This window comes from Anoplophora glabripennis, unplaced genomic scaffold (assembly GCF_000390285.2).
Source record: "Anoplophora glabripennis isolate ALB-LARVAE unplaced genomic scaffold, Agla_2.0 scaffold760, whole genome shotgun sequence".
NCBI lineage: Eukaryota > Metazoa > Arthropoda > Insecta > Coleoptera > Cerambycidae > Anoplophora > Anoplophora glabripennis.
Genome location: NW_019417081.1, coordinates 23,616 through 48,061, shown reverse-complemented (window position 1 = coordinate 48,061; position 24,446 = coordinate 23,616). Strand labels below are relative to the sequence as shown.

The 24,446-nt window shown below is 33.5% G+C and overlaps 1 protein-coding gene across 1 annotated transcript; it reads right to left on the bottom strand.

Moving 5' to 3' along the window:
- Positions 1 to 1,136: 1,136 nt before the first annotated feature.
- On the bottom strand, positions 1,137 to 23,541 carry LOC108912880 (cholecystokinin receptor-like). The gene is made up of 4 exons (XM_018718296.1): positions 23,475 to 23,541; positions 18,832 to 19,029; positions 10,498 to 10,674; positions 1,137 to 1,702 (listed from the first exon to the last, which is right to left on the bottom strand). Exons 1-4 carry the CDS (start codon positions 23,539 to 23,541, stop codon positions 1,167 to 1,169), a joined length of 978 nt encoding a protein of 325 aa, XP_018573812.1. The 3' UTR covers positions 1,137 to 1,166.
- Between the last annotated feature and the right edge of the window lie 905 nt (positions 23,542 to 24,446).

The following is a 24,446-nucleotide window of genomic DNA, read 5'->3' as shown; positions in this document are numbered from 1 at the left end:
TATCTAATTATCAGTAGGTGTCGAACGGTCGTCTTCAGATTAAGATATTTTATCACCGCCGCAAATAAGTTTCGCTGAAACAAAGGTAGAAACATACCTGATGATGCGAGCTATAACGGATCCCATCCAGATTGTGGAACCGATGGTAACGATGCGTAAAAGAATTTACGTGTTTCACAATGATATAATGACATAAATCTTATAATCAATACTCATTGTTCACTTTGGTGAAAAAAGCACACTACCAAAGACATTTTTTAAATAACTGCGAACTGGTTCATCAGATCTAAATTCAACTCGGTACAGATTTACGATAAACTTAAGGGGAAATAATTATTTCTCATTTACAGAGACGCACGGGGTAAGTGTGGGTTATTTTATTTTATCAAATGGTCCTTCGGATTTTTGGTAAAATTATTATTTTTCTGAAAAAGGATCTTAAAAAGATAAAAAAGGTACTCTTGTTCGATATTGATAATCTACACCGTTTTTGAGACAATTGACTATTGTCAATACAGGGTGTTTGGTAAGTTGATGCATTCCTTGCAGGAGGTACCGCTCAGAATATTTTAATGAAATTTTACAGGTTTTGACAGTTAATAACAATACATGTTTCAAGATAAAAATATCGTTTTCAGTTTCACCAGTGGCGTGGACACAGGCACATATCTGGATATTTTTAAAGAAAAAAATGATACGCCACTGATTTTTCTTAAAATAAAAATTATTTTTGAATTCCTTATTAACACATACATTAATCACAATTATTGAGTATCTTTACACATTTGCTTTACAAAACAGGAAAAGTAAATTTTCTGATATATACATGTTCTCCGTGATCTTTCATTGCGAAAAATTAAAGGAAGTTGTTCCAGTTTAGCGTTACGCTTCGTCACTTCCTGGATGGATCTACCTGTTCTATCATTATCTCACTAAAAATGTGCTGTCCTTAATCGGTGTATCGAAGAAAAGGTGAACTATAGTTAGTATAGCTAACAAAATATTGGTAAGAGTTAAAAAAATATGTAAATTTACAAGATTTTATTATTTTTTAAAGAAAATCGTTGTATACACAATAAACAACAGTATTACATTCAACAAACGCTGCTATCAAATCCTTAACACATATTTCCAATTTGAACAGTTAGTAAGCACTACAACAACAATTACGCTTGTTCAGACAATCTATTTGTCCATTTCGTCTCCATATTCATCTCACTGCCGGTCAAGCCGAATTTTCTCGACTCTCTAAGGTCCTTGAAGCACTCAAACAGGTTTAGAAACGACTTCCTGAAGCCGCAATTCATAAAACAGTAAGTGATGGGGTTGCAACAACTGGAGGTGAAAGCCAAAAGTTGGAAAAAACTTATTCCCGTGTAGCCGATGTTGTTGTAGATGATGGAGGCGTCGAACAGAGCTATGGTGTTGACGACGTACAAAGGAGTCCAGCAAATGAAGAACTCTAGTACCACGGCGAAGAGCATCTTGATGACTCGCTTTTTGTTCAGCAGGCTCCGTTCTGCGTTCGTTCTGCGCAGGCCTGGGGTCTGCCTTCTGGAGCCGTTAACGGGGCTGTTGGAGTCTTCCGATAAGTTCTGCTGCAACTGGTGCCTGCTCGAGAATTGGCGCGAGGAGTTTTTGTAGCTTAGGCGCGTGGAGCTCCTGCCTTGGAGGTTTATGTAGACGCTGACCGCGTTGTGAACTGAAATATAAAATGTGATAATTGAATTAATTACAAGTTAAACTTATATTATAATACCATACAGGGCGAATCGGGAGGATTGCACCAAACTCCAGGAATACATTCTACACCTCAAAATAATATTGAAAAACTCAAATATTTTTATGCGATTTTAATTTTTTTTCAAGTTATAGCGTAATTACAAATCGTAAAAATTTGAAATCAGGGTATGTCATGCTTCAAGTTCAAAAGTAGGATTAAAGTACCAAGAAGTTATTCCAATTTAGAGTATGCTGTTGAAGAATATCGCCTAAGGTTTCCACATCACAGAAGTCCTGATAAAAATCAGAGTTCTCAACAAACTGTGCGAACCCGGAAAGATTCCCAATAATCCCAATGCTGAACGAGTTCATCGACAAGGTTTAGAAGAAGTAGAAAATATTATAGGTTTAGTAGATGATGATGCAATTACCAACTCACGAAGAAATACTACTCAATTGGGCATTCCAGAAAAAAACTGTAACGAAGTGATTTTCCGACACCCCACATTTGTCTTCTTTTTATTTAATTGTATTAATAAGTATAGTTTACCGCATCGTCATTGTTTATGGCATTTCAAACGCCTCCTGAATTTAACCCGTCACCGCGTAGCGCCAAGCCGATGGCCTGCTAACTCACACCGCGTACCACAGTCTTCCGCCAGCCAGCGTAGGGACCAGTCGTGCCGAGCTCAGCCTGCCGTCCAGCCAGCGATACGACACCACCGCATGAGTAAGAATTTTACAAGTCCCTCTTAGGAGAACCACGCAGTCGCTGCCGAAGCGTCACCGGGACCTATAAATTAAGCCGCCGTCAGAGATTCAGTTCACCACGAGGCATAGTAGAGTCCAGTCGAGCCGTCAGCCGTTCCAGTAAGACCTACGTCACCAGAAATAAATTGTTAAGATTTCGCTAAGTCCAGCCTGAGGAAACTGCGCAGCCGCCAGGATTTGCCGTACGAATACAGCAGACAGGCTGCATTCGAAGTAGGGATGGGCGGTTATTGAAAAATAACCGGTTATCAGTTAACCGGTTATTGAAAAATAACCGGTTATTTTTCTTAGTCGGTTAAACCTGAATCGGTTAACCTCTACCTAAAAACCGGTTATTGAAATAACCGGCTTTAAATTTTTGTGACTGCTCTAATTTATCTCTGTATTAAAAAACTGTGTAGTCATGTATTTATATTTTTTTACTTTTATTCAAACACCAAGCAGTGCTTATATTTATTTTTTAAAACTTTATCAAATGGTTAGGTTTTCATATCAAGGAGAAATAAAACATTGCTTTGACAGCTGAAATTTATTGTTATTTTGACACTTCATAATGACCAATATGTTTTGTCCCGTCAAGGAAGCGTAATTAGGGTAGTCCGACCCACAGACCACTAAATAGAATGTCCGGCCGACGATGGCTTAAGTCTGATCACAGCAAAATAAATATTTATTTATTTTATCTATGCTGTGGTCTGATCTACTGTCAAGTTTAGGGATAGAGCACAATATACTTTAATCGTATAGTGAGCTAGAGCTAATTCACTCGGTCTTGGTAAAATAACCGGCACGCGGTTTTTGACATAAATAATCGGTTATCAGGTTAAACCGAAGTCGGGAAATAACCGGTTTTTGACCGGTTAACCGACACACAATAATCGGTTATTCATTTAACCGGTTATTTTTGCCCATCCCTAATTCGAAGGAGTAGTCTACCAGGAACCGTTGTAGCAGTCAGTCCAGTCCGAAGACCGCTGAAGTAAGTTAGGTTCCGCGCATATTCAATGCGCAAGTCTCTTGAGGTGACCAGAGACCTGACGAGATAATTGTACTGCAGAGTTAGTCTTGTTCCAGCATTCCGACCGAACAAACGTGCCCAGGAAGAGAAGTGAGTCAAGGTTTAGGGAACATAGGTAAATACTTGGCTGCTGTCCGTTATACTAATCATATCTTGTCTTTTCAGTTATCCGCCGTCCTACGACAAGGAAGGGTGCACTGTTGTCACTGTCCGGTACATTCGACCTAACTGCGCGCTCTGCTGATAAAATGTCGTGTCCCATTTCCTTTCTGTTCTATGAGTGGAGACGCAGGTCGTAGTTAATCTTATTTCTCTTTCAGGTACGACGTGGTTGGGTGTACTGTTGTCTCTTTCCGGTACACTTAACCTAACTGCGCGTTCGGCTGATAGGATGTTGTCATCCTTTCCTCCTTTTCTGTCCTATGAGTTGAAACGCAGGTCGTAATTAATCCTCCTTTCTTTCAGAGTTTCTGCCAGCCGCCTGCCAGGATTAAGGAGCCCCGCTGTTACTGTTTTATTGCTTTTGTGTAGCGATAGTAGCCAAGTCTAGTCAATAGTTATTGTTTGTAGCTTTGCTTAATCGCTTCCTTCTTTCTGGTATCTGTACTACCGCTTACCGCATTAACCGTTTGCCTGTTTCACTGTTCCGCTAACTCTGCTGTGCTTTGCTTTCGTCAGGTCACCGCTCAACACCGCACCGTTATTTTACCGTTGTCCGTAGTCACCTCCTGTATATAGCCGTAGCCGTTTGTCACTGTTTAGCGATAGATTTAGAGTAGCATAGTGTACATAGGTAGAATTGGACTATAAATAAATGTAAATATATACCAATTTGTGGTCTTTTATTCCTGTGTGAAGTCTAACTCTCTCTAGACCCTCTGGACATACCGTGTCTTCACTGTAGCCGCCCGCGTAGTGGTGTTTCTGCACTTTAAACAGAAACTGGCGCCCGAGGTAACCGCCGCCGCTCAGGCGTCATAGTGACGAACGACGAAAATACGACGTCACAAAACTAACAAAAACCCTCCAGAGCAAGGCTTATATCTGTGCCATGTACAGAGAATACAACACCTACCACCGGAAGATTATAAGCGTATCGAGTTTTGTAGATGGATCAATAATAAATCATCTTGTTGTATCCCACATACTTTTTATGAATGAAGCAACATTCACCCGTGATAATTAATACTCGGAACTTTCATGTATGGTCAAATGAAAATCCCCACGCAACACTCGAAAGTAGTATTCAGCACAGGTTTTCGGTAAACGTGTGGTGTGGTATGATCCATAGTTATCTAATTGGCCCTTTCATTTTGTAGTATCGACTCACAGGAGACCACTACTTGAATTTTTTACAAAACGAATTACAAATACCACTAGAGGATGTTCCAATAAATATGAGAATGTGAATGTACTACCAGCAGGATGGAGCTCCTGCACATTTAGCTCGTCCAATCTACATTTGAAAGACATTGGTAGTCCTATTAGTTGGCCTCCAAGATCTCTACATCTCACAGCACTAGACTAGCGTTTATGGAGCTTTTTTAAGGAAAGACATGCAGCAATCAGGAGACACCCTTTGTAGACGAAGCAGAAAGTATTTAGAGGTTAATGATGGTGTTTTTAAACATTTAGCTAAAGAACGCCATGATTAATAGAATGTCAATAATTTTTTTTATTTAAATGAAAATCGCATAACATTTGAGTTTTTTTATTATTTTGATTTGCAGAATCCATAGAGTATGCTGCGATTCTCCTGACTCACCCTGTAGACAGTGATACAGTAATCTATTGATGCAAAACGTTTTATACGGGATGTTTTATTATACGACGATCAAGATTGAGATCTTGAATGTAGAGAGTGTCAAAATGTTAATTTTGGCAACAGTTCTGGAATTATCTTACCAATCAAGTTTAAAATCTCAGCAGTTACATATTTCGGCTCATGTTTAAAAAGTATTTACTTACATTTCTATTAAGAAATATATAGTGCGGAACAGCTAAATGGAATAAATTCACTATCTGAATTATTGTGCATATTTATAAAAAATTCCGAGATACGTCGATTTTGGATTCTGAAATGACATCCTTAAATTCTAGTGGGAGTTACAACCCCTAATTTTTTTAATTTGAACTGGGGGCTTTTGATACCTCATTTGGAAGATCTTTTCATTATCTATTCAAAAATGCTATATACGCACATAAAAAAAACTTTCAATGCAATGAGTAACGGTACCAATTTTGATGTACTGCTTGAGTCTGAAGCAAACCCACATATCGACAAGCAGCTTCAGCGCTGAATGTTGAAAGATCATTTCATTCTGTATTAAAAAATGCTATGGTTTTCATATTTATTGCAAAAATTAAGGGAGTAAATAATAAATAATAATAATAATTAAGGGAGTAAATAATAATAATAAGGGAATAAATGGGAGTAAAAAAAATAATTCATCTGCTTGAACATTCCTTTGAACATTTTTTTCAGCACCTTAATCATAGATAAACGTTCTTCCACATCTGAGGTGTGACCGACAAGGCAACCGTTACTTTTCTTCTCAAGTCAGCTATATCGTGCTGCTTAATTTTGTATACCATATCCTTGACTATAAGTCAAAGACCATACTTTTCACATATACCCATAGAAATAAATCTAAGGATGTAAGATCAGGATAATGTAGTGGCCATTCTAGTGATCCTCGCCTCTTTATCCACCGATCTGAAAATGTTAAGTCAAGGTATTGCCGGACATTGATTCGGTAATGTGGAGGTGCTCCATCCTGCTGGAACCATCAATGGAAGGGACCAACAACATGGTCTCCAAACATTAACTTTCAGGATTTTGAGTATGTAATTCTCTCATCCAGTGAGTACTTTAATTAGCCCAATAGCGACAGTTTTGACGATTAGCATAGCCGTGAAGAGTAAAAGTGAATTCATCAGAAAACAAAACATTTTCTAATTGAACAACATTGTTATGTCTACGTTCTTCTATCAAAATCATCCTCGTTAAGTTCCTGAGCGTATTGGAAGCTTTATTTTTATCTGCGTCCATTTTCGCGAAATTTCTTTTCAATTTCGCTAGTTGTAACTTGGGTTATAGGTGGCAAATCAGAATTTTTTTCTTGAAATAGACAAGCAACTTCGGCCTGTTATCGCATTCTTTCTCCGTAACCAAATGTCTAATAATAAATTGTTATTTTATGTATTTCCGTTAAATAAACCATGTTCAGGAATTGCAATTAGCAAAACAGTGACAACTGTCAATTTATAACAAGTAACTACGACGTTTTTAATAGAACTGGCAATGAAGAATTTTGATAAGTTTCTTTGTCTTCTTTTTAGTTGATAATGTTAAAAAATAACTGAAATATTGTTTTGTCTGCCTGCAAGAACAAGACGCTCCAAGTTTTTATGTTTTTGTTTGTTGTAACGAATTTCGTCAAGCAGACCGTTAACTTTTGCAATAAATACCGTGACATTTTTAAATAGAGAATGAAAAGATCTTTCAAATGAGGTATCGCAAGCCCCTATTTCCTATTTAAAAATTTAAGGATTGCAACTGAAGGGGGTTGAATTTAGGGATAAAATTTTTACGTTGCAGGAACTCTTTTCAGAATCCAAAATCGACGTGTCTCGGGATCTTCTATAAATATACATAATAATTGAGATACTGAATTTATCCATTTGTCTGTTCCACACTGTAAATTTTACAGTGTGGAACAGTAAACAAATACATTTTTTTAATCTTAGCAAATGAAGTCAAACAATGTTCTTCGATAGCACAAATGTAGGTATGCAAAATATATCTAACCTACAGACAAGACTCCTAATTACAGACATTGCGGAAAACAATTACATATGGGCAATGTCCCAACTAGAACAAAACAGCGAGTAATAAATTATTATTATCCAAAATAAAAACTAAAAATGACACGTCTAAATAAAATTAATACATGAACATACACGCTGATATACTGAAGTTCTTAAATAATGCAAACATTCAGAGAAATATTCTGTATTCTTATTGTCTTACTATCACCCTTGACAAAGATTAATTACGTAAAAAACAGCGATTTTGTAATTTCTAATATTTTTAGAGGTAAGTATCCCATTCAATTTCAAAATTCAGAAATTAATGAAACCTTACATATAAAGTTTAATAGTAATGGAATGGCTTTTGACACTGCAATATTTGAAATATTATACGGGTTAATATTGTTTTTGAAAGAGACACATATTTGAGCACTTTTTTGTAACAAAATAAAAATAATATTTGTTCAATATTCATTAATCCATGTCAAACTATAAAAATCAAAATCTAAAAAGATTTTCCTCTTGTATACGCCACACTTGTAAGACTAATTGTTACAACTGAGAAGTAAAAACAGTTTTCCTTCACTTCTACTGATTAATGGCACACATTTTTATAACGGAGTATTTTATCCCCAGACCTTAAAAGCGAACTGATGAAAGAAATGGCATAAAATGGAATTAAATCGATGACACAATTTTGTATAATAGCTTTTATAAATTCAGCCCTACAGGATCTATAAAAAATGTTTGTTTATCTGAGTAATGGTTATGAAGGTCTGTCAAGTCTTTAAAACGGTGGAAATATAAAGAAAATATCTCCGATATCTGATTAAATAAGGGAATAGAAAGAAAAAATAATATTAAAGAACTCGAAGTTGAAATATTTTGTTGATGGAAATTCTGAGTATCAATTAAGAAACATTAAATTAAATGTTATTAAAAGGAGGGATTTTATACTTATATGTTTCTCCGTATTGACGTTCTTTTATTGTTGAGCTTTTAGGAAGACGTTCTTCATAAAAATTTTGATTAATCTTATATATTTTCACAGTATGGTCAAAGTTATAGTAAGCTAATTTAGTTTTTATGCGAAAAATATTGTAAAAACTATTTTCATTAATAGAGAATATTTAAGTTTGTTAGGAGAACTTAAATAGTATACCTAGAAACATTTCAAAAAAAACAAAAAAATTGACATCACAATATATTTTGTTAAAAAACTTTCACATCTAGAAATAAATATATTATACGAGGGTTTCAAAAAAAAAATACCCGACTAGTATGAAATTTATTTTACAGTACCATATAAAATAATCTTCTCAACAAAGATTAGAAAAGAGAAAGGTATCTATTTTCACCATTTGTTAATAAGCTACTTTTTGAAACTTGCAAAATTAACAAGAGATATATTTTGGCTGAACAATATCTGGCAGTTAACCTTTAAACAAAAAACATGTTATCATAGGCAATTTCAATGTAACCGCTGTACAATTATTTTTTTTAAGGTTTCACTTATCTCTTAAGTAACATTAATCCATCATCTGGAAAATAAAACCCAATAAAAGTTTAATAAAATACAAACAGTGCTTCCTTTGAAGTTAAAGTGTACTTAGTAAGCAATTACTGTTGTCTTTCAATCACTTTTTTAGGCATCAAAAATAGATTTAGAACGTGGAAAGTATTAAAGACGTTAGTCGTTTATTTTGAAAGCAGTACAAATTGTTGCTTTGGAACTATAATATTTTTAATATTTAGACGGTCATTTTTCTTTTCTGCAGCAGCATTTAGACTAGAATTTTAGGAACTTAATAAAAAGCGTAAAATAAATAATTTAAAATCTATTATGTGCAACACTAGTGAATACGATTGATTATTTTTTGAAAATTTGATAATATTTCAGGTAACATTATATTTTAGATGTTACCGTTTGCCTAAATAAAATGTTTATTTAAATAGAATAAACTTGGGAGACTTTTAGAACAAGTTTGATTAAAAAAAAACTATTTGCTTTCTCTGCAAACAATTTTAATATTTGGGTCACTATAAATATTAATAGATTTCTTGAAAGATGTGTGAGATGAATTTTATTAATATTTTTATGTTGTTCCCAATTTAACGAAATTAATTTTACAATATAATTTTTATAATGTTGGAATTATTTTTGTCTATATTTGCTACTAGACTTATTAACATTTCTATAGTAATATTTTTGACTTCTGACCCAGAATTGTAAGAAAAAATTATTTAGAATAAAAGGTAAGAGTAAACTCTAGGCTTAAATAAAGAGTGTTCCACCAAGAAGTGCACAAACTTTAAGGGGACATTCCAATATTAACATTTTTTATACATATACACCTTCGTCTGAAAATGCAGTTGCCAGTGTCGTAGATATGGGGGTTGGGTATTTTCGCGGGGTGCAACTTGTAAGTCGTTGAATTTTGTTGAAATATTGCTCTTTAAGAAGTTGAATCGCAACCAGCTAACCTTTGGCCATCAGTAAATAAAAAATAAAGGTCGTAAAATTTTGAAAGTTATGTTTAGCAAAGTTGCAAATGAAGTTAGGAATAACAATTTTCAATCAAAAAATTGTATATTTACTTAACAGACACTCCGGAAATCAACCCTAACCTACCTCGTTATGTTATCTACTGTTTTTAATTTATTGGTGTTAATAGCAATGTTAGACTATGTTTACCTATTTTTATGTTTGTTTATTTGTTATTACTTTTGTACATAAATTTCGTGCAAGTTTAGTTTTTCTATGCCGACCCTATTAAATAAAATAATTTTGGAAAACTGTAGTTCATAGTGTAAATGTAAAGTAAATAGAAAATTTGACAAAAGTAGGTACTTTGTTCAACTTATAACCAAATATACATAAATATGATTTGATGTCTTGAATGATTTATCTTGAAAATGTAGTTTTCAGGATAAGTTTAAAGGACTTAAAAAAATCATAGAAATTGTGCTTCAGCAAGGGCTGACATATATGCAGAATTACTACTACAGTTTTGTAAGTACTAAATGTCTAACGTGCGTTTCAGGACCAAGGTTTTCTTTATCAACGTTTTTCGACTATTTTTGCCCGAGAAATGTCAAATTAAAGTTTGTGCGTTTCCTTTGGAATACACCCCGTACATGACATTTACATATTGTTATATTACTCTACTTACCACTATTGTCTCTCAGATGCTTCTCTGTCTTCATTCCCTTGCAGAGAGTCCTTGTGATCAAAGAATAAGTCACCGCCAGCACCAGAAGTGGTATGACAAGTAATATAACATCCAAAAATATATTGTATGCTTTCTCGTAGTCCAGAGACGTCCAGTTTTCCCTGCATTTATGATTACCTGTGGAAAATGCAAAAAAATCTCATTGAGACACAAATAAATGATATGTGTTTTAGAATATACAAGATATGACAATGACACCATGATAAACTTTGAGAACTGACTCATCAAAGCATACAAAAAAATTGTGTTTAGATCAATTATAACTGAAGAACCACTGAAGATATACATTTTAAATATGGTGTATTGTACACTGCATCCCATTTTCTTTTTTCAACTTTTTTTTTTCAAATGGAATGACCCATATTAAATATCATGGGTGAATGTAAAATTGAATGCCCTTTCGACTGATAAGGTTGACCATACTCATTTCTAACAGTTTTCCGAAAAAATTAGGTTCTTTTCTAAAAGTAGACTTTCAGCGGAGACTGGAGTTTTGTCAGTGATGTTAAGTCAAGATGATGATTTTTTTAAACAGGTCATGTTCTCCGATGAAGCTACTTTTCATAAAAATGGTTTAGTTAATAGTCATAATTGTCATTACTATGACACAGTAAATCCTCGCCAATTCCGGACAACTCATAGCCAACGATGGTCTTTGAACATGTGGGGAGCAATTTTGGGAACCTATGTCATTGGACCATTATTTTTTGACCAGCATCTAACTGGAGCAGTTTATTTAAACGTTTTAACAAACACTCTAGAAGATTTGTTAGACGACATTCCTTTAACTACACTTTGAAGAATGTGGATGCAATATGATGGTACCCTACCTCACAATACCGCTGCGATTCGTCAGTTTTTACACGAAACTTTTCCCAACAGATGGATTGGGTGCGGGAGCACTAGTGAGTTGGCCTTCAATGTGTCCAGATATGACAAAGTTGTGACTTCTTTTTATGGAGATTTATAAAAAATAAAATTTACGTTACACCACCACCAACTACAGCGGAAGATATGTGACAGCGCATTACAGTAGGTAGCATTTCAAGAAATTACGCGAGATATGCTGACCAATGTTGAACAGTCTTTTAAAAACAGAATTCGTTTGTGTATTAATCAAAATAGAGGATACTTCGAGCAATTGATATAAATCAGCGGTTTAAGTATTCTTCTCCTTGTTGTGTTCCGAGTTTCAGTTTGTTTCGTTTTGCGTTGTGTTTTAGTTGTTGTTAGTGGTTTACTTTTGTTTGTCAAACCACTTTTTAAACATGCCAGTAAATATTGACACTGACAGTCCCAGCCCTGATATAACTAAAACCGCTGTATCTTTTCCATTGCATCACAAGCAATATTCGTATGAACTAAGACGAAAAATCCTAGTCAAATTAGTCACTGTTTGCATATAAATGAAATGTCATCTTGACAATTCCCAAATTTGGATATCTCGCAAATTTTAATACTGGTGTTAATGGATACGAAAATATGCAAAAAATCGATATTTCGACGTTCAGAAAATATATCCAACTGTTAGGTACCGAGATACGATCAAAACAACTGTTAAAATTTTAATTTGATTGTCAACTCTGTTTTAAATGCACTAGTCAAACTATAATCTAAAACTAATAACCAACAAACGTCCTTCATTTTCTTTCACTTTAATACACATAAAATATTGGAACGATTGTCTGTGATAGACAGACTATGAAGGCATTTATGCCATCATTGTATTTCTTTTTGGCGTATAACAAATAATTAATTCACGCCCGCAACGACTGTTTTTGATATTAGGACACACTTGTGACGTAATGGCACTCTTAAAACGGTTCTACTTATAAATGTAAGAGAAAAATGGTTTTGCAAGGCCTTCTTGACGCTGTTACATAGCTACTTTTTCGGATTTTAGAAAAGAAGCTGATTTTTCTGGAAAAATGTTAAAAATAAGTATGGACAACCTTATATCTGTCGAAAGGCCATTCAATTTTGCATTCACCCATGACAATTAATATGGGTCATTCCATTTGAAAAAAGAAGTTTTTCAACCCGTAAGATTAATGTAAAATAAATATGATGTAATGTAAGTCAATAAAAGTCTCAGTATTTCCGAACCTGAATAACGTACACGTTTTGCTCGTAGATGACAAGATAGAGATTTATGCTAAAACGAACTGTGAAAACTTCAGGTTTCTAACTCTTACGTTTTAGACGTTATCTAGCCTCATTTAGAAAGCTGAAATTGTGATTTTTTTTTTAAAACAACTGATTATTTCGAAAACGGTAAGTTTTAAACACCATGTACATTTAATAAACTCTGCTTAATGTTAACCAAGGAATTAAAAAATGCAAAAGTATACAGGGTGTTTCATTTAAAATAACCCCACGCGAATCATTTTTTTTACATAGTCTACATGATTCCAGGCAACTTTTATTGAAACCATTTTTTTTTATAAATTTTACAGTTGCAGAGTTACAGAAGAATCCCTCTTAGGTGGAACACCCTGTGTATACAAAAGGTAAAAATGTTAGTAATAGCCCTTGTTTTTCACCAAATTTAAAAGAATAAAGTTGATTATGACAAAAAACAAATTCACTTCAAATCAGAGTATATGTTTTAGTAATTATTCATTACGTTGGGTTAAATACATATGTCTATCCTTTTGTGTGTGAGCTGGTCTAACAATAGCAATATTCAAGTATAACTGTAAAAACTATATCCAATAAAGATATTTCTCTTAGTATTTGTGTGGTATAAATAGAAACCTTTTACGTTTAGCTTTTCTAAAGGTAACTGCACTACACCAGGTTTAAAGTCTGCGTCTGCAACAATACTTGAGTAATTTAAACTGCGTTTCACATTCAATCTTTGAAGGATGTTCGCCCTAAAGTCCCTTAAAAAGGAAAAGTTTTATTAAATAAAAATCACTGTTTTTTTGTTTTATTTTCTTTCTCTGAGAGTTTTCGCAATATCACGATTCTATTCTAAATTAAGACATATTTATTTTTAGTTAAATATTAATGCTAATTAGGTATGTTTTTTTAATTAAATTGTTAAATACCGATGTCAATATTATTTCTACTACGTACGAGGTCTTTTCAGAAAATAACCGAACTTTATTTTTTTTAAACTTTATTATCAATTTTACTCAGTATTGGTCTTTGTTTCCTTCAAAGAACTTCAAAGAACAAGCTTCATTTGATATTATCAATAGTCTGAAAATAGCGTCTAGATTTTAATTTCGGAAATAAAAAAGTGAGTGTGTGGGCGCAAGCATCATGAGTTGTCTCGCCACAACTTTGGTCTCTTTTAATTCCATTAAAGTCGAAAGAAAGAGTGAGCATCACTTTGACATGGGATCGAGACTGACGTGCTTTCTTGGGACGTGGAGACCCTTTGCCAATCCATTGTGATGATTATCATTTGTCTTAATGTCTCAGCTTCCGTATCCCGTTATGATCCTTTCAATGAATTTTTTATCGTCCTTGGATTGTTCAAAAAGTTGCCGACAAATGTCCACACGATTTTCTTTCAAAATTTGTTGTTCGTTCGGTGACCGAACAACCAATTTAGTTACAACTCTATGTATGTTTAATTTTTCAGTCAAAATTTCTTGACATTACCCAATTGAGATGCAAAGCTCTTCTGCAACTTCTCTGACAATCAATCAGCGATTTGCACGCACCAGGTCTTTGACTCTGAGGGTGGGTCATCACTTGAAAATGAAGGCCTTCCTGGTCGAGGAGTATCTTCAATTGACTAACGACCACTTTTAAATCATGAAAACCGTTGGTAACATTACGTACGCCCCGGCATTATCTCCGTAAGTTTGTTTCGAAAGTTGAAACGTTTCCGTGAAAGTTTTCCTCAGTTTCATGCAATGTTTTAAATTGCATCGTTGTTCCAGAAAATCACACGTTTCAAGAATCGTCACTCAAATAACAATATCACGAAAACCAAATGAGATATCAACAATACAACAACATGTGGTTATAGAGGTTATGTGTAACGCAATACTGCCAAACGCATGTCACTAAATATTTCCATTAGCGCGTAATTATTCACAAAGTTCGGTCATTTTCTGAACAGATCTCGTACATACTGTAAACTCTGTAAAGAGAATCGCATTAAAAGAATAAAACTTACTAGCCGTGAAAATATTTTATTCTCGTTACGTCGTTGTAAGGGCGTTTCTGGGCGGAAGCTATTAAGCACAATTTCCATATGAGACGGAGTGTATTGCAAATAACCCACTTTTACAGTACTTGGAATAAGATCTATTTTATGCATCATATAAACTATTCAGCTTAAAGCCATTTTAATGTAAAATGTGCATATAAAGTGTATTTATTTCATTGCAAGACATGTTTGCGAGGGTTGACCAGCTACGGAGTATTATGAAGCTTGGGTAGGTTAAAAAATTGTTTGAGAGTCAGAGCGGTCAAGTAGGAACGATTTCCTCATAATACATTAGAATGCAAGAAGCAATATGTTCAGTAATTTTACGTTATACAGAGTTTGAAGCAGATACGAAGGTTATTTATTGAATGTCGCTGAAGTCAGGAAGAAAATTTAATTCAAGATATCCTTTTATACAGGGTGATTCAGTCATAATGTCATTAATTTTAACCACGTATTCGGAAGGCTTAATAAAGACAGAAAATCGGAAAAAAAAATTTTTTACTCGACTTTTAAAAATGAAGGAAATCAACCCATAACTCCCGCTACGAGGGCTGCCCTGCCGATGCCCGGATGCTCGGAAAATTTTGTAACGTAATGTCACGAACAGTTGTCGGCTAAAGGAACAGCGTTGCCAAGTTCAGGTTCAAGCTCGCCAGGTTAGTATTTGACATATAACCGACCACTTCGTACACTCGATGCACCTGGGCGACTACAGCTACTACGAAAACAGCCGGTATTTTAGATTTTAAATTAAATTTGTTGATACGATTTTCCTTTGATAAAAGACCGACAACTTTTTGCTACTACACTCGTATTAGTCTAGGGGCTAGGGGCCAGATAGGTTTCCGTAGCCAAACAGAATTCCACGGCTGCAAATAACTTATTTTTAAGTATTTTGACTTCTCGAAACCAAAAAACTTGGTGGCAAAGCCTGAAAGTGGTCAGTTTAATTGTTGTTAACAAATTGAATGTTTAAATGGCTGTAAAAAGTTTATTTTTATAGCTAGTACAATTTTTTATCTGTTAATTATTACGTTTTCTCACAACAAACATATATTTTTTTGAAAATTAAAAAAAGATTAACTTTAACCAAAGTTATTGCAAATTTAGTGCAAATATATTACATTTTCCGTCTCTGCGCGCACCAATTTTACCATATCTCTGGTTCAATTGGACGGATTGAGACGCACATCTCATTTTAAAACTTAAACTTTATTTTACAAGATAGGTAAGTTCCATTGATTAATTAATTTATTTAAAAATTAATGGCAGCTTAGAAAGTTGTGGAATTTCAACGAAAATGTTGGCTTTATTGGTTTATAAAACTTTTTTTGTTATTCAATTTTTATGAAAAGCCAAAAAAGTTACCGGTTATTGTTCCTCGCATCCTAACAATGATTTCATGCCTTGCTTGATTGTTAGAATGCAAAGAACAATATCCGGTAACTTTTTTGGCTTTTCGTCGAAGTTGAATAATAAAAAAAACCTTATAAACAATTAAAACCGGCATTTTCGTTGAAATTTCACAACTTTCTAAGATGCCATTAATTATTAAATAAATTAATAAATAAATGGAACTTAGAACCAGATATGGTAAAATTAGTGCGCACGGAGACGGAAAATGTAAGAAATTTGCACTAAATTTGCAATAACTTTGGTTAAAGTTAATTTTTTTTAATTTCCAAAAAAATACATATTTGTTATGAGAAAACGTAACTATTAGCGAATAAATTGTACTAGCTATAAAAATAAACTTTTTACAGCCATTTAAACATTTAATTTGTTGATAACAATTAAACTGACCACTTTCAGGCTTTGCGACCAAGTTTCTTTGGATTCAAGAGGTCAAATATTTAAGAATAAGTTGTTTGCACATCTGGCTCCTGGACTATATGGTGCACGTGTGCAAATTAAAACTGGGTTAAAAGGTTACTGAACCACAGGTTACCCTAGGTCGGAAACACGACGTACCGAGTTGTTTATTTGTCTCCGTCCCATTGTTTTTTTATGGAATATACAAGTCTCTCTTCTAATTGCAGTCAATATTTAAATACTGCATACAATTTATCCTCTCTTTATAATTTATCTAGTGAGTGTTGGTTTTTTATGACATTATTTCTGTAACGAAATTGAAATGGTTATGAAATGAAATTTAAATTATTTGAACTTTTGGGGTTTTGTAACTTCAATATTAAATCTTATTTAAAGTGAAACAGCTAATTTCTTTGCAGCCATAATAGTCACATTTGGTCAGATGAAACACACTACTACCCGCACACTACTCGTCGGTGGTATAGCTTTCAGAGGAGATTCGGTGTCAATGTCAATGGCGATCGTTTAATTGGGCCGCATTTTCTACCTGAACATCTGAATGGGCCGCGTTACTAATTTTTAGTAGAATTGTTTGAAAACCTTCCCCTTCGGGCTTACAGCAAATGTTGTTAAAATATTAAAATTATGATGCTAATAAAAACTGATTTTTGGCAAGGCATGCTCAGACCTCGAGGTTCTTGCTGGGCAACAATAACAATTTAATATGTTGATTGCATAAATAAAAAATAATTTATAGCATTTTAAATTATTATTGGTTGACGTGAGCAAAACCGTTTATTTATTGTCTTTATATGAGCGAAAATATATAAATATGGCAACGTTGCATCTAGGGCGCGTTGTTCATAGGTTCATATCGTAGCCGTGCATAATATTGTGACGTCAGCCGGTCAGTAACAGCCTGAAAAGGGGGTTAAATAATGATTTGAAAATATTTTTTTTCAGCTTAAATATGCATTTAAATTTTTTTTTAATCACGCCATCGTATTATACTCATTTTTCTCTATCTGCTCTTAAAATTAATGACATTATGACTGAATCACCCTGTATAGACAGTTCCACTAGGAGTGAGATATTTTATATGTGAACACAATTCAATGGAGTTTTTTTTTCATGCCTGAGGAGTCAAGGTATAAACAGAAATTTGAATTTTGGTAATAGTTCGAGAATCATTTTCCCAATCAAGTTGAAATTTTTAGAAAATATATTTTCTAGGACGAGAAACTAGAAAAAATGTGCCTATTTCCTTTGTATTCTTCGCTAAAACAACACGTTACTAGTAACCAATAGTAGGTGTAAAAATGACTAAAGTTTTTTCTTTCTTTATATGAAAATTTGAACCTAAACTTTGCATTGATAGTTAAAAGTAAAGAAAACCTAATCGCTCTGGTAATAAAACAAATTTTTTATTTTTGTATGTAGGGTGTCCTGATTTCCTAATATGTCTAATATGAAGATGGCTCAAAATACCCCAATTGCAAATGGGGAAAATACATACAATGTTGTCTACTAGCTAATAGTCGGTTGTTAGTCATGTTGTTAGTCATGTAGTGACAAAAATAAAAACATAATAAAAGTTATCGTTGCTTTTAGTGTGTGTATGTATTTATAACATTTACATTTTGATGAATTGTAGATTAAATAAAGTTGTGACAACTGTAAGTGACAAAGATTTCAGATTCCCAAGTTAAAACATTCTCACTAGAAATACTGGCACCATTTTAAGATATTTTTCATGCTGGTTTATTATTTTTTTAATTTAAAAAATATGCACATTTAATTAGGATACTTATTTAAAACTATAACTTCCTTAAAATTGTAGGTCCTAAGTGAAACACAAATGTTTTACAACTTTTGTAAAATATATAAAATATGATAGTCAGAATGTGTAGAATAATATCGTGTTAAATTTTGGATGAAAACATCGCTAAATCAATTTCAATAATTGACCCATATAAAAATCGTAGCTGAACTAGTATTTGCAACTTTGGGGACATTATAGATTCGAAAGGTACGCCTTTTTAAGCTCTATCTAAAAAGATCTTAGGCTTCATTCTTCAAAAAAGATGTGTGTGAATTGTATGCCACTTTAATCAACCTTGTGAGGTACAGGACTACTAGACTCTGGGTGTGTTATTAGAGAAAATTTCTATTTAAGTTACACCTCTCTCTCTCTCAACATCTCTTTATTAGTAAATAAATGGGGGACATGGTAAATTTTAATTGAGTTTCATATTAACAGAATTTTTCATATATAATATAGATATTACCTTGTTTAGTCGGTTGAAGTTGACTTAAAACAGCAATTGGTGTCATGCATATTAGACTTCCGATCCATATAGCTATGATGAGCCTGTAGGCATGGCTGAGGGTTTGCCATTGCAGGGATCTCAAGGGATGGCAGATAGCGTAGTAGCGCTCGACGGATATTGCCACCAGAGTCCACACGCCCACGGCTACCGACGAGGCTGAAACAAAATTGGCGATATTTCTAAAATATTACTAGACCCTAGATGATATGTTGTTTACGTTTTCCTTAGCTTTCTCGTTAAGTGCATGTTGACGGTGAGAAACTGAAGGTGTATTTTTATTGTGTCGTAAAAGAAAAGAATAAACATAAACATTTTACGTTTTATACGTAAAACTTCATTGAAACAATGCAGCACTATGAATATTATATCTAGATCTCTAAAAGCTGTTTTACATTGACAATTTATTGATCAATTAATTCATGAAGTCGCTTCATCAAGAAATTGGACAAGTGTAATGCACCAAATCAGCTGTCAAATTAGAGCATGTTTTAATTTTCGTCAATTTCTTCGTGAAGTTCGGAAGTACCAACCCAACAGATTTCCAGCCTCAGATCAGTAATGAGGTTATGTTATTGGAATATGTAAATAATTGTGTGGCGTCGTGCTAGTTTTGCATTGTTTTTACTGATTTGTTATTTACAAAAACTAATATTTATATAATATGTGTCAGAACGGTACCGCTGTTGTATTACTACAATTATGAGTGGAAAGGTGACATTTTTGAAATTTGTTTGCTTCTTTGATTCATTTGTAGAACAGATTCATACGTCAAAAAACTTGACAAAGTCTGTAGCAGTGTAAAACCACACTGTTTACCAATCAATTCGTGAATTAATTGATGAAGAACTTCGTCAATTTATTCATGAATAAATTGTCAATGTAAAAAAGCTATTAGAAACTTATTGGATATACGATCATATTTCCTTAAGCCATAAATAAATTTTGTATCTCGTGTATACGATCCTTAGCACGTCCATTTAAAGAGTAATTTGTTTATTTAAAAAAATAAAATAAAATATGATATTGCAATACAGAACCTTTAATAAAGTAAAAGATTTTTTAAACTATTTTTTGACTTAATCTCTATATCGAAAATCCGAATATAAAATAATTCCCAAAGTTTTAGTTGAATACACAAAAGATAAGCGCACACTATTTAATCGAATGCAAAATTATTTAAAAAAAAATCTATCGTTTTTTGCTACGAAGTAACATTAACAAAGATTTTAACTATTAGAGAAGCTATTATTATATACTAAATTTTTTGAGTACCTCCGCTAAGATAAGAACTAATTAATATGACCGAGTCATCCGAAAAACCATAAAAATTTAATTTAGCACACACTAGATTATGGTATTGAAAGCTTTAGAATTGTCAAACAACATAAGTATGCAATTATTGTTGCCTTTATAACATGCTTTAAAAATATCATCGGCGACTTTGGATAAGACCACATATATACTGAACCCCTTCCTAAAGCCACATTGACATTCAGGTAAAATACAGTTTTGCACAAATTATTAATTTGAGTGTAAAGCAGAAATTTGGAAATAGCAGTAATAATAAGCCTTAATTCTGGAAATAAAAGAGGATTATTTGTTTTAGAGATATACAAATTTTTCTTTTCTCTGTCACTAATAAAAGTGTAAAGTTTCTAATTATTTACATTCAATAAAATTAGCTTGTATATTGGATTAAATTAATTTTCTGTAATGCTACATCTCCTTGCCTCATAAATTTTTAAAAATAGGAGTAAGCCAAGGGGCTTTAGGTTCAGTACATTTCATTTCTTTAAAGGGTACTGATTAATTTTATTGTCAAGGTTGTCTTCCTGTAATAGAAAATACCAAGATAAATTACACAAATTAATTAAAACATCGATATTTAATAAACTTTGGTTGAACTTTATCTTTTGTAATATTTCAGCTTGCCTGTCGGTTTTTAGAACAAATAAACTGAGTACTCCTGCTGAGTAGAAGTTTCGAATTCATTTTAAATTACTCTTTAATTTATATTACCTTGTAAGAGACAATTTCCACATTTAGACAATTTAAACAATTACAGTAATTAATAAGTATAAGCATCCTTGCACATATAATTCGTTGTAAATAACACAGTTCGTAAAAAGAAAAAAACGTATTAAAATACTATCCATAGGTGTAGTCAATGTAGGCAGGGTGAGCCGAAGCAGGAAAAATGATTAATTTTGTTAATTACAGAAATCTGGGAAAACAAAGTCCATCCTCTCGCTTATAAGGTTCGCCTCTCCTTGAACAAATTCCTAACAATGCACAAGGACATATTAGTTAATATAAAATTAGTACGAAGCAGATATTCTACTTACAATACACGTGCAATTCATATACAGGGTGTTAAAAAAAGAGTGTAAAATATTTAAGGAGGTAATAGTATGAACCAAAATAAGCAGAAAAGTCTCAATAAACATGGGTCCGCAAAGTAACGGTTGCGGAGATATGGAATGTTTTATGTTTTTTAGCCCCTTTTTTTATTTTGCAAAAACGTTGTGTATTTTCTTATAATAGTTGGTTGATGTTTAGTGAAATAAACAGTACGTATTTGACAGTTGTTCTCAGTGCACAAGTTTTCTTTCGCTATGGCTGGTTACTCTAACGCAGAATTAACAGACATGCATTTCATGTATGGTCGTGCTAATGGGAACGCCACCGAAGCGCGACGTCTTTATGTTGACGCTTATCCAAATCGCCAGATTCCTTCACAACGCATGTTTGGAAGAATTCACCAAAGATTGCGTGATACCGGTTCCTTGAGCAAACAGTGCCATTTATCCGGAAGACCAAGGTCGGTATCCACTCCTAGAGCAGAAGAAGAAATTCTAGCACTGGTAGAGCAGAATCCAGGTACGAGTGTGCGGAGAATATCAGCCGAGGTAGGAATTAGTGGTCCTCTTGTTTGGAGAATCCTTCACGAGCAACTGCTTTATCCATACCATGTGCAACGAGTACAGGCCTTAAATCCAATAAATGATCATCAAGCACGTTTGGTTTTTTGCCGCTGGTTTCTACGTCATGATGCTGAAGACCCTCGTTTTCTTGCAAACATTCTTTTTACTGATGAGGCCGGGTTCACAAGAAATGGAGTGTTTAATTTTCACAATACGCATATTTGGGCCGACGAAAATCCTCATGCTCTAATAGAATCTGGACATCAGGCACGTTTTTCATTAAACATTTGGATGGGTATTGTAGGTGACAGGTTTCTAGGTCCTGTTGTTTTACCAAACCGATTAACAGGCGCTGCTTACCTCAACTTTCTGCAGAACACACTGTATGAGTTTTTGGAAGACATTCCTTTGAATCAGAGGCAACAAATGTGGTTCCAGCATGATGGTGCTCCAGCTCATTTTTCCATGGCCGTTAGAGAGCATTTACACCAAACTTTTCCACATAGATGGGTAGGAAGGGCCGGACCTGTTTTATGGCCTCCAAGATCGCCTGATCTGAACCCTCTAGATTTCTTTGTTTGGGGATATTTGAAGACATTAGTGTATGGTACTCCTGTAAATAGCCTGGAAGAGCTGCAGCTACGGATTAATCAAAAGTGTCAAGAAATCCAAACCAAGGAGGGTGTTTTCGAAAGAGTTCGAATATCGTTGAGACGAAGATGTCGTGCCTGCTTGGAAATGGACGGAGGGCACTTTGAACATCTTCTGTAACTTTGTTTTTTGTTTGTTAAAAGCTTCCTTTGTCGGTTTATTCCTAATAAAATAAAATGTTTGAAAAACGAATAGTGGTCCATATCTCCGCAACCGTTACTTTGCGGACCCATGTTTATTAAGACTTTTCTGCTTATTTTGGTTCATACTATTACCTCCTGAAATATTTTACACTCTTTTTTTAACACCCTGTATAGGCGTTATATTGATGGTTAAAAATAACAAACTTTTAATAAAATTCTTAATAATATTATTATTCTCTTATGATTCCCTTATTAATTAAATTATAAGTGGAAGACGAAAACATACTTTTTATGGCTAGCTAAAAATTGATCTGGTCGATAGGTTCACTAAATTAGACATTTTCTGTGTTATTTGATACCGAACTTTTTCTAATAATTTTTTTAAACACAAACTAAAATCACAGAACACTTCAATAAAACAGGCTTATAGGAAAAATTTAAATTTTGGTCTGGATGAAATAAATTTTAATTAAAACTCATAAAGCGTAAAATGAAATTTTTAATCAAAATAAACAAAAAATATAGTGTATTCCATTTAGATACCAAGTGACTCTGTGGGTAACTCATATTACACTAAAATTTTCTTAGTATCTTCATTTCTTCAGTATTTCATCAGTATCTTCACCACTTGTATATTCATTCAGCGAATCTGTACTTATTTAAATCACCAATCCAATTTTCATTAATTTGAATTGAACATCTTTCAAGATATATCTGTAGATGTGACATTAGTTTTCAGAAATGTCTCGTATCTCGAGTATTAAGTCTTTAATTTTCGTTTTCGTTTTTTTTTGTTATTTTACTTATTCCTATTTCTGCAACGCCAGAAGACGAGCAACCCCCAACTCAGAAATTTTGCCGAACTCCCCCTTTGTCATAGGACCTCGACTAAATTTGTATAGCTTGTGTGAATACACTGACATACAGCTCACTAGAAGGATGACGAGCATGGCGAGCTTTCATCCATTCAAGTACTAACCGCAATCGGTATTGTCTGACTTTTTATATCAATGACATGAATGCCAATTCGCTAAGCCGCACTCGCCCTCAAAATGTACTTAAAGTCCGTATGTATATGGAGAGTTTTCTGCACTGGTCTTAAGTCTCGGCGTGCTGTAAATAAGACAAAAGATTTCTATATGTATAGTCAATGTGGTATCTATTTCTTACAAAGTAAGATTTTTGGATAGGATTGACAAAAATAATTTCACCAGCTCTTTTCTGGTTATTTCTGGTCATTTAATTGATTTTATGTTAGCAAATATCAGAATCTACCTTTAGTTATAGACTTCATATCCTAAAATTCCGGTGTAGCTAGAGATAGAGATAGAGATAGATATTTTATTCTTTGAGACATAAAAAATGTATAAGGAACGTCATAAGAAGTTGTTAAAAAAGAAATTACATTTTAACAAATATTTAAACACAGGTAATATATAAAAAACATAATATATAAAAAACATAAAATATATAAAACATAATATAAAAAAGAGTAAATAAACGTTACAAGTGATGCTTGATTAAGTATAAAAGTCTGCGGTATTATATAAGCACTTTTCAACAAGATACAATTTTAGATTGAATTTAAAAGCATTTACACTTTTAATATTTTTTATATTTTCCGGAAGATTGTTGAACACTTTGGAACCAATCCGGCTTGGAGTTTTAAAAGTAATATTTACTTTAGAATAAGGGATACATAAATCATTCTTTATTCTAGTATTAATGTTATGGACGTCACAGTTAGCTAAAAACTTAGATTTATTATTAAACACAAACAAACATATCTCAAACACATAAAGGCCAAAAAGGGTTAAGTTTATATCTACCAAATAGTTCCCGTCATGAATGTGTA